At 37.0% G+C, this 12,206-nt stretch overlaps 1 protein-coding gene across 7 annotated transcripts in view; it reads right to left on the minus strand.

Moving 5' to 3' along the window:
* Positions 1-263: 263 nt before the first annotated feature.
* The window catches only part of KIAA0825 (KIAA0825 ortholog), a 404,031-nt gene continuing 392,088 nt past the window's right edge, over positions 264-12,206 (minus strand). For all 7 annotated transcript variants that reach the window (XM_059916768.1, XM_059916769.1, XM_059916770.1 and 4 more), the window contains one exon: positions 264-617. In XM_059916768.1, the coding sequence (XP_059772751.1) occupies positions 500-617 (118 nt within the window). In that variant the 3' untranslated portion in view covers positions 264-499. The remainder of the gene's footprint in view (positions 618-12,206) is intronic.

Below are 12,206 nucleotides of genomic sequence, written 5' to 3' on the forward strand. Positions count from 1 at the left end.
ATGAGGAAGAGGCTATGGGAAAGGAGACTGGTAAAGTGGTGGGTATTAAAGGCAATTAAGACCTGGACTTGGGCTACGGCTACAAAATTAATTTGAAATTTTCAGATGACCCTCAGGGGGGTATGTGACTCCAACTTAACATCCAAATGTTGTATTTAAAAATCCTTCGGGAAAAGATTTCCAAACATTTTGCCTGTTGTCATAGATACTTCAAGACTGAAAGAAAAAAAATAATAATTCAAAGGGAACACGAGATGGCAGTAGTTATATCATATTAAGAGAAAGACTGAGGAAAGAAAAACATTTGAAATTATTTTAAAAATAAAAAATATGTAGCATTTTATTCTTTATGTGCTGTACTCTTTTTCAGTTCAGAGATTACTCAGTCATTGGTTTCACGCTTCACAGCACATCAGAGGTTCATTCTGACTAGAGTAAAAATCCTACTCCATTACATGTGATTATTTCCTAAAATAAAACTGTTGCTGTTTTCTGCAGATTACTGTTCCTCTGTGTTATCTGAGGCAGAAGAGTCCTGGATGGTACATATTAGTTTTAGATGTTCCAGCATTGCTTTTTCTTCCTCTTGTAGTCTTTCATCCTTCCTCATTTCCCACCTAAAAGAAAAATCACATCTTAGCATTTTTGTAACTTCCAAACTACAGTCAACACTCAGTTTTTCAGGGTTGAATATGAGCAGTCACTGATTTACTGAGTGTTTCTCCTTCTTTATTCTTTTACTCAGTGCCTCGGGCAACATAGTTCATTGGCACTGCTTCTGCAGAGTGGGCCAGGAGAATGGGAACGGAAGTAGAGTCAAACCAGCTCTACTCCAGGGGAAAGTTTCCAAGTATTGTTTTAAGTGAGTTTTCTATATTTCTAGATTTAAAAAATGTATGGCTTCCCAGAATATGCATGCATATGAATACATCTAGAATTAGCAATTAATAAGCAAATATTTTTCATAGTATTTTCCCCTCACGGATCAACATATCAGTGGCTTTAAGTTGCAGAGACGTTTGCCAGGAAGACTTTAGCCACAAGATTAATACCAAGCTGAATTGGATATACCTTAAAGGCAGGTTCATCTATTCCTAGAAATAAGATCAGATTTCAAGTAATCAAGTTAAATCACCCAAGAAAAGCAGCAAACTGTCAGCAAGCTTCCACAGAGCATTTGCTAAAAAAAAAGAAAAAAAAAGAAAAGACTAAAGACTTTCTAATTCTGGATGATTGGGAGATACAGAACAAAATGTTAGGATATGGAACTACATTTGTATATAATCTTGCAAAGTAAATATCACAATAACCCAAGTATTGTTAATCCTTCCTTCCTCTCTTATATATGCCACTGCCCCAGGAATGGCCATGGCATACTTAATCCAGCACTACAACAAGGAGTCGTCTGCATATATTTCCTTTTTCTTTTCCTCATTCCTGTTTTTACCAGCCCCTAAGCCATCAACCATGATATGCTGTCACAAAAGGATTTTAAAACCAGTGTTGATAATCCTAAAAGACCCTCTGCTAGAAGGGCTTCAAGGGGATAGGATTTCTAACAACAGATAAGCAGCTGTTCACTGAATATTTTCCAGAAGCTCCCTATTTTATTATAGTCAGAATTCCTAGATAATAAACAGCCTGTCATACACGAGGAAAGGATAACAATTTGGGGTGAGATTGTTCTGATCTTGTTTGAGTAGTGAAAAGGAGGCAAGGGCATTGCATTTTCCATAGAAACCTGCTAATAGGATCCCTGTTTCCACACAGGTTTCCTTGTTGGAGTGTTGGGTTCACTATGCCTGGCCAGCCCTAGGAGGTGAGATATATATATATACACACACATATGGGATGATCTGAGAGATTCAACCTGGGTTTAATTTACATTGCTTCCTCATCCTCTGCCTGGAACTCTCCTCAACTCCCACCCCCAACCAACCTTGGCTGGACCCAAAAACTGCTATTTCTGGCCATCTTAGTTTCTCTGTATGGTCAGAGTTAGGTAATGGATCTTATAGGTTTTAATAGCAACTTGAAAGATAAAGAGATTTTTCACCACCGCACTATTTGAAGTCATGTCACAAGGGGCAATACTCCTGAGCTCACTACTTTGAGATTTAAAATTTAGCCCACAAGGTTACCTTATACTGCTTTCATGGAATTTTGAAGATTAAAAACTGTCATTACCCATTTTATATATGTGAACTTGGGCATCATTAATTTGCATGTTGAGTTGAACTCCTTCCAAGCAGGAAAACATTAACAGAAGTTACTTACATAGTACTAACTAAGGGCTAGGTATTGTTTTAAACACTTGACATATCAATCTTTAAATCCTTACTACAAAATGTTATTATTCCCATTCTGTAGAGGAGTAAACAGGCACAGAATGTTAATGTCACTTGGCCAACTGTCTTTGGATTGAAATCAGGGACTCAGGCTCTGAAGTCTGGGCTTGTAAATGCAACATTAACTATGTTTTTAAAACCATTCTGCAAGTGTCATTAATTAATGTTAAAAATAGTTTGAATACTTTATTTCCTGAAAAATGTTGCTGGAATGGGCTAGATATTTTTAAAAAGGTGCTTTCTAAAATTCATATATATATATATACTCAAAAAGAAATCCAAATATGAAAAATAAAGGTGCTAATATTGTACTGAGTAAATGAATTATGAATGTCAACAGAACAAAATATGTAACATGCACATATTTTGAGCATTGTCTCTAGTTGTGAAAAGTGAAAATATAATCTCTCTACTTCATTAAAAAATCTGTATAACTAATGTAATTTAAATGAATTGTATATATAATAAAATCCAAGATAAGGATTTTTGAAGCTTCATGAAAATTATAGGCACTTCACAGCATAATTGAGCTGTTAGTAATTAATGATATTAGGCAAAGTTATTACCTACCACAACCTTCTTGTATTTGCTTTGTGCTTATTAAGAAGAAATAATCTCATAAGAGAATAAGAATATGACAAAGATAGGAGTAAAGTAATACTAGAACTATATTTTCCCTAATATTTTTACTTATATTGAATAAAAATAATAGGGATTTGAAATGTATGTTTATTTTCACAAGCATTGTTATATTTCACATTTATAAGTTCTTAAGATAAGTTTAAATATAATTCTATCATAGTTTTAGGCTTTGTTAACAGTGCAAAAACAAGTCAGCTCTATCAAAAAACTACTGGAAGAAAAAATAAGCTATCAATTTGTTAAACATAATTAACTAGGTAATTTGTTCCCTAGTTTCCTCTATTATATTTAAAATCTGTAGTGAAACATGTCCATACAGAAATAAAAAAATGTTGGAACCAATGTATTCTAGTTCTCCTTAAAAAGCATTATGAAGTGATTATGTTTCTACTTTTCCCATCTTTGGTAGGCTGCTCTCCTTCACTATTGCTAAATTTCCCACCTGCTTACCATGGAAAAAGAACTGCAACCTGACCCCCACGCCAGCTGGTGGCAGTCTTAGACACTGACGAGCAGCAAAATCCCATGAGACCTCAACTGATCTGTACCATAATCTTAATCATCTTCTGGAATTTGCCTCATCTATATGGCTCCTTGGTGAGTAGATGTGGGAGCTTGATCTGTCTTTGACTAGGGGGTCCCTTTTCATCCAAACACAACAGGTAACCTAAAAACCTGGGCTGAAATATTCTAACAGAGCCAGTCATCACAACCTTGCTCACTAGTACTACTTCAGTTGACTTGGGGGTTCTCAGTTTTGATGAGCCTAACTGGGTTTACACAGACATTGAGATCTAGACCAGCGGTATCTTCCTGCTCCTCTGTATGTTATATGAATGTTAGCTAATACCAAAGGGCTCTTACATGTACCAGACCATGGGCTAAGAGCTTTCTGTGTCTGCTCACCTCAGTGAGCTTGGGATTTGAGAGGTACAAAATAAAAACAGTCACAGATCAGTGAGTAACTGTTCTAGTGATCAGTTTGGTAGAATCTTTTATTTGGGGGCCTTTGTGGATAGCTGTGTGTCAGAGCCAACCAGGAGAGCCATGCTTGGGGAGCAGTTAAGCGTCAAGTGTGTCCATGGTAGCGTGAGTCCTTACTGTCAGAGAAGCAAGTCCTGGGGGACCCTTACTGCAGGAAAGAGCAACCAACACCAGGCAAGAGGAGGAGAGCCAGAATCTGGACTGTGAGCAGTTGTCTGAGGCATTTACTACGCCTTCTACTAGGAGAAAAACATCTAAAATCTGTGAACTCAGAAGTATCCTGATTAAGAGCACATTCTCTGGAATCACTCTGTCTTTGGGATGAATCCATACCCCTCACGTACTAGTTGAATCACTTCAGGCAAGTTTCTTAACGTCTTCTATGCCTCAGAGTTCTCATCTGTAAAATGCGGTCAAAATAGTTTGATAGGAGCACAGCCATGCTCATTTGTGTATGTATTGCCTATGACTGATTTCACTCTACAGTGTCAGATTTTAGTAATTGTGAATGACACTGACTGAGACCAACTGTCCTACTATGCCTAAATTATCTACTATTTGGACTTTTACAGAGAATGTTGCCGAATAATGTTCTAGAATGGTGGTTCTAACTGGGGTGACACCACCTCCCTATGGGGAAATGTGGAGAGCACTTTTGGTTGACACTGTCTAGGGAGTGCTTCTAGGACCCAGCGAACAGAGATGGTAAACATCTTTAATATACAGCAAACCTAAACAATAAAGGGTTGTCTTCCTGAAATGTCAATAGCATCCTTGCTGAGCAACATGTGCTCTAGAATCTCCAAAATATTGTTGAAGCATCCCTATTTAATTTGTGATTTTAACTGAAATGGTGTTTCATGTTTCACTGCTTAGAATACTATTTGCTGAAGAGTAGAGGTTTTGAAGTCAGGTGCTGGATTTGAATCCCTTACAAGCTGTGTGGCCTTGGGCAAGCCAGATGAAGTGTACTTCAGTTTCCTTATCAATCAAATGGGAATAATAACAGCGCCTGCTTCATAGAGTTGCCATCAGAATGAAATGACTAAGTATACATAAAACATACAAAATAGTGCACAGTTCATAGCAAACACTCAATAAGTGATAACTGTTAGTAGTAGTATCATGATTATTTGGCATATTGGTTAAAGTTGCAAATAGCAGAAATCCTGACTGTGGTGGTTTACACAAACAGGTGTTTATTTTTCTCACATAATAAGAAATCCAGAGGTGGGTGACTACTGGCATGGGTTAAGTAGCTTGACAGCAGCAGGGCTGGTGCCTCGTGTTTTCTTGTCCTTTACCTCATGGTTCCAAGATGACTGTTGTAGCTTCAGCATCATGTCCTTGTTTTCAGGCAGGAAAAAGGAGGAAGGGGCTAGAGCTGCACCTGACTCATTTTATCAGGGAAACAAAACCCTTCCCAGATTCCTCCCAGCAGACACTGCAGCCACACTGTCTAGGTTTGAATCCTGATTCTGCCTTTTACTGACTGTGTGATATTGGGCAAGTTTCTTAACCTCTCTCTGCCTTAGTTGTCTCATATGCAAAATAGGGGATGCTATTTTTAGCAACTTTTAAACATCTTTATTGGAGTACAATTGCTTTACAATGTTGTGTTAGTTTCTGTTGTGTAACAAGGTGAATCAGCTATATGTAGACATATATCCCCATATCCCCTCCCACCCTCTAATGGTATACATCTTAATGCATTATTGTAAATAGTAGGTGAGCTATGAATTCATAAAATGTTGCTATTATTTTATGAGACTCTACTTGTATCAAGTGGCTTCCCCACAGCTCCTACCTTGATGTTCCTTTTCCTACCCTGTGCCCTTCACATCGTTTTATCTGATAAATTCCCTGCTTTTATAAACATGTGGGTAAGATGAAGTTGCTACATATTACAGTGGTTTTACTCAGTGTTCAGTTATACATTTCTATGATCATGTTGTTGTTGCCTCTTGTTTTTCACGAGGGAGACATTTCTTGCCAGTTCACTCTGTTCAGCCTAGCATGGCCAGGGCTGTTTTTGTTCTCCTGTAATCCCTTTGTTGTATTTTTCAAGTACAGTCTATAATGACAGCATTTGATCATATTATTGGTATTTCTCCTGAAACACCAATAAAACACTTGGATATAAAAATGTAACTAGAAATAAGCCTCCTGATTTAATGTTATTAAACATTTATGTAGTACTTTATATTTACAAAGTGCTTTATAATTATTTATTAGTTAATTTCACTGTTAAACAACATTAACCATCTGGCCAAATTAATGATTTCAAATTGTCCTACCAGTTGGTATCTGAGGAGTGAAAAGTGAAGTCGTATTGGACTTTATTCTTCTCAAACAACCCTTTTTGTCCTTCTCTGTACAGCACAGTGCAGACTGGCTTCAAAGGGAGGTTCAAATCAGAGGGGAAAATTATGTCTCTGTTCTCTTCTTCCTGCTGTCCTATAAATGTGGGTTTTCTTCAGGATTCAGTCCTAGACTATTTTCAATTCTCTCTTGGAAAGCCCCACATTTAACCCCACATATTCAACTGTTGTCTCCACATCTGTAATTCATCTGTCTCCCAAACAGTAATTCAGTATCTTTAAAATTCATTTTCGTTCCAAGCTCTCTAAATTCAACTTCTTGATGTTATTTTCAGTCCCTTTCCAATTATATTCATCATTCATATATTTTTTCATATATATATTTTTCACTTATTCAAATTGACCATTAGCCCCCCACACTCAGTAACACAGGGTCTGAAGTTCACAAAGTAATTTACGCCTCTACTTCCAATCTTGTCTGCAGTGTCAGTCTCCAGTTAAGGGACAACTTACTCTGCAGTCATTCTCACATTCATCCCTCTGCAATCAGTCCACAGTTTGGGTGCTGTGATAGTGTGATTTGTAATAAGAAATATATTTTTAGTCTTCTTACCAATTTCTGGCACAGAGGTCCTAAAACCCTTGGAATTTACTGTGTGGAGAGCTATAAAGGTGTCTTTTTTTTATGTTAATGGAAGCACCTAGGGTTGGAGGCTGGTTACCAGTGGAACCAACCACATGATTAGAGAGCTGGAATTTTTAGTGCCACCCTCCACTTCCCCGGGAGAGGGGCTGGAGATTAAATTCCATCACCAATGACCAATGATTTAGTCAATTATGCCTGTGTAATGAAGCCTCCATAAAAATCCAAAAGGAGAGGGTTCAGAGAGATTCCAAGTTGGTAAACACATGGAGATTTGTGGAGAGTGGCATGCTGGGAGAGAGAGCATGGAAGCTCCACTTCCTTTCCCCATGCTTTGCCCTAGGTATCTCTTCCATCTGGCTGTTCCTGAGTTATATCCTTTTAAAATAAACCAGTAATCTAGTAAGTAAAAAATTTCTCTGAGTTCTGTAAGCTGCTCTATCAAATTAATGGAACACAAGGAGGGGGTCAGTGGAACTTCCAGTCTGTAGCCAGGTTTGTCAGAAGTCTAGGTGACAACCTGGACTTGCAATTGGCATCTGAAGTTCGGAGGCAGAGGGTAATCCTATAGGAAGAAGCCCTTAACCTACGGGATCTGATGTCATCTCCAGGTAGTCCCAGAACTGTGTTGAATTATGGGACACCCAGCTGGTGTCAGAGAATTACCTGGTGATATGGAAAAAAAAAACCCTCCACACGTTGGAAATGTGTGCAGAATCATAGGTGCTCATGATCTTATTGCCTGAACAGTGCAGTATTCTCCAGATATTCAGAGCTCAAGCCTCACACCACTGCTACACCAAACCTTCAATGACTGCCCTGCCCAGAGAGTTTATTAAGTCTTAGTGTTCTACCTCCACAGTAGTTCTGTTTAGCTGCCACCATCTCTCCTCAGGGAGAAGATGATTCTCCATATTGCCTTTGGACTCATGTTTTCCCACATTTGCACGTCTACTTTTGCTATTCCATTCACTTGAAACGCCTTTCCATATATCCCAAACCTGCTTATTCTTCAGACTCAGTCCATATCTCACCTCTTTCATAAAGTCCTTCCCAACTACCTAACCCTGATGTGATTGTCCTCCTTTGAGTCCTATAGTACCTAATATCAGCACTATTTTGGTAAATTAACCATATATTGCTTTGTTACTTCTATTACTTTCTTGAGTGATTACATTGCTTTTTTTTTTTCACATGTAGTATTTTTTTTAAATATTTATTTGTTTATTTATTTGGCTGCGCCGGGTCTTAGCTGCAGCTTGCAGGATCTTTAGTTGTGGCAATGTGGGATCTTTAGTTGCGGCATGCAAACTCTTAGTTGCAGCATGTGGGACCTAGTTCCCTGACCAGGGATCGAACCCCAAGCATTGGAGTACCATTTTTAGAAATGAGACAAATATTTCAGCCAAGAATCTGTGCAGAGAATTTTGTAGACCATCTTGTTTTAGTCATTTATTCTTGATGTTGTTCAAATGGATAAATATATAGGAAAAAAATAGAATAAACTTGGAAGTTTGAGATTTAACAAGAAAAAATCTGAATTATAGAACCAATCACTAGCACTTGCTGATGGATATTGACAAACCATCCCCCTTTTCCTCCTAAATGTATGTATGTGTTTCAAGATTTTTGTTTTTCGATCCCAATTAAATCGAATCGAATTAATTCGATTCGATGCAGGGATCGAATGCATTGGGAGCATGGAGTCTTAGCCACTGGACCACCAGGGAAGTCCCCATGTGTAGTATGGTTTCATCTATATTTGCAGTTCCTTGAGGAAGACTTTTAATTATAACTTTTACTCCAAATTTTTTTTTCAAAGAAGATATTTCAAATAGCAAACAACATAGTGCTTTGTACACTATGCTCTGTACACTTTAAGCACTCACAAAATATCTGTTGATTGCTATGAGTTAGAAGCTTAGATGTTCCTATGTTATTCTTAGCTAGATTGAAGAAATAATAATCTTTAACCTCTAGTGTCACAACGGGTAGTAGCTGGTACCTAGAATAGGTATTGTTAAATTGTTATTTGTATGAATCATAAATATGAGGACTCTAGGAGCCTTAAAATTAGTCTCCTCATCCTTTGTTTCTACATCATTAGTTGATTCTTAAGGTCTTAAATTCAGTGGTCATACCAAAAGACAACAACTTCTTGCAAGTTCATTCATTTACTAATCATCTCCATACCAGTTCTTAGGATATGCTGCTGTAGATATAGAAGAAATAGAAGACTGGCCCAATTAGCAAAACTCTGGGAAACTCTGTCTCAATGAATGGTAACAGTAGGAAATTAATTGTAGTGCACCTCTACATAAAAGACTGAAATTAGAGGACCTTCTGAGTTACTATGTTGGGCTTTTAGTACATGTACAGCTTATGTTATGAGAGATCTGCTTTGGTTTGTAGTTTATTTGGTATTTATCACAATGAGCCACATTTTAGAACAGTTTTACTGTGTATAATTAATTTGCCCATTCATCCAGCAAACATTTATTGAGTACCTGCTAACCTCAAAACACTGGGCTAGGTAATGTAGAGGTGAGTTGAGCTGGATATGGTCTTCTCTTCAGGGAGCTTATTCAGACCAAAAGAGGTCGTCATATGGGCTTGACTGAGTAATTATTCTAAATCCATATTCAAAATCCCATAAAGATTTTGTAGAATATTTCAGTTTAGGTATGAAATGTCAGTGAAAATATAAGGCACTGGTGCCATTTCCTTAGGCTTTATCTTAGCAATTGTTTGTGGGAAAGGCATAATTCAGACATTTCTTCCTTCACTCATGAAGTAATCTGTGGTAGTCTTGGGGAATACTTCATGTCCTTCCTCATTCACTGGAAAGGTAGCAACATTAATGACAGAATGCCTCCTCATTTTTTAAAGGTCATTATCAAATTCTATGGTAAAATTGGAAACTATAGAATTTGATGTCCTTCTTTAAAGACGTTTCTGTAGAAAGGTGATTCTGAACAGCACTTAATCCCAAAGGACAAACTTTAGGGAGGGGACAGATAAATGCTATCCTAAATTTGAGAAAAACTTCATGAATATTGTGATTCATGAATAGCTATGGGAAATCTATTATAAACCAGAAAATCAACTTTGAATGTAATCACCGTGAATATAAATGGCACCATTTTTAAGTAGCTCTTTTTATCCACATAAACCACAGAATTAGAGAGTCTCTTAACTTTGGAGACAGGTCTTTATAATACTATACTTGATAGATGAGACCTACCTACTTTTTTTTTTAAATTATTTATTTATTTATTTATTTATGGTTGCGTTGGGTCTTCGTTGCTGCGTGTGGACTTCCTCTAGTTGCCTCGAGCGGGGTCTACTCTTCGTTGCAGTGTGTGGTCTTCTCACTGCAGTGGCTTCTCTTGTTGCGGAGCACGGGCCCTCGGCATGCGGGCTTCAGTAGTTGTGGCATGCGGGCTCAGTAGTTGTGGCACACGGGCTCACTAGTTGTGGCACGCAGGCTCACTAGTTGTGGCTCGTGGGCTCTAGAGTGCAGGCTCAGTAGTAGTGGCACACGGGCTTAGTTGCTCTGTGGCATGTGGAATCTTACCAGACCAGGGATTGAACCGGTATCTCCTGCATTGGCAGGCGGATTCTTAACCACTGCACCACCAGGGAAGTCCTGAGACCTACCTACTTTCTGATATGTTCTCCAGATGAGGCAAATCCACAACCACGTTTATCTAATGTTTTAAAACCGAAGTTTTAAGAAATGCATATAGTTTCAGTTCATCTTCCTTACATACATTTAGTGAAAATGGAGAAATTGTTATTCTTTTCATGTAACATAGACAATTGATTTATTGCTTAGCTTTATCTTCTCCAAAATAGAATAGTTTAGAATTTCCTTCTAGTTAGTAATTTTTAATACTTTAAAAGTTTTGTTTTTCTCTGAACTTTGTATTGAATCTCTAAAGTAGTTAAATAATAGGAATCATACATGGGAGCTACGAGGCCTTATACCATTTTCAGTAGGAGCATTAGGGAATGAGAGGATGGCAAAAAATCTCACTTTGATAAGGGATCACAGAGAGCTTTGCAAACTTATTTCTAACTTAAGTTAGCTATTCCTTCAAGCTAATTAAGGTATACTAGTCTGCGGAGAATTCAGTAGGAAAAAAGAAAGCATTAAGGTAACTCATTCAAAAAAAAGGTCAAAAATGGTTAAGAATATCATTTATTTGTACTGTTTTATTTTCAAACTTAAAATAGAGATTTTATTTTGAATATTATAGAGGTTTTTGTGAACTATAAAGGATGTTCAGTGTTTATAGGATACAATAAATGGAAATCACATCCTTGCCTTTGGAAGTTACAAAACATAAGCATTTCTTAAAATAAGGTGAGTTATTCCAACTCCCGTCAAATTATTTTGCCTCAACTTAACACTTCAATATCCAGAAAATAAGGTTTGTCTGTTTATTTTATGAAAATACATCACAGTTTGTTAATATACCACTTAGAACCCCTGAAACCCAATGCTATATATATTTAGTGTATAGAAATAAATAGAATAAATGAATAGTGAAATATATATTAAATATATATATAAATACACTTATATCTGAAATCCATACTCAATATAATTAAATATCAAAACTTGCCATCATGAATTAGCAGGTTGGTTGCTTGCTTTAGCCAAGAATTTGTTATATGTTTATGATAACTAGCTATATATGCAGTTTATCTAGCTATTTCTGCAAGAATTCAAATGGATGTTCTTTTATAAGGTAGTTGATTTCTTTTGCTACTAGTAATACAGTAAAATGAATCGTTCCAAGCTCAGAAACAAGCAGCAAAACCCTTAATTTGAATTTATAGTCTACAGAGACTATCTGCAACACAACTTAACTTTCCAACAATTTATTTTCATTAATATGATTTGTTCTATATATTTAAGTAGGAGAGTTATATACCAACCAATGGGACAAGTAAGAATGCTAACAGTAACATTTTAAACAGTTATGGCTTAGGGAAAACATAAATGGAAGCATAGCCATCAGTAGTAATGGAAGCTGAACTTTTCCGTTACCAGTAAATCACCCATATTTTCATAGAGACTTTTTTCACCAATGGCTTTTTAAAAATTCTAAGAGTTTAGATAGAAGTCCAAGGTCATGCTATTTGGCTAGCACTCACTGCTGATACAGAAGAAATGCCCTTTGCTAGGAGAAGTGTCAAGACTACTATATGTCGTGAGAACCATATTGCTCTTTTTTTCTCAGCAATGTATTTTTCTCA

The sequence above is a fragment of the Balaenoptera ricei genome, chromosome 3 (assembly GCF_028023285.1).
Source record: "Balaenoptera ricei isolate mBalRic1 chromosome 3, mBalRic1.hap2, whole genome shotgun sequence".
NCBI classification, from domain to species: Eukaryota; Metazoa; Chordata; class Mammalia; order Artiodactyla; family Balaenopteridae; genus Balaenoptera; species Balaenoptera ricei.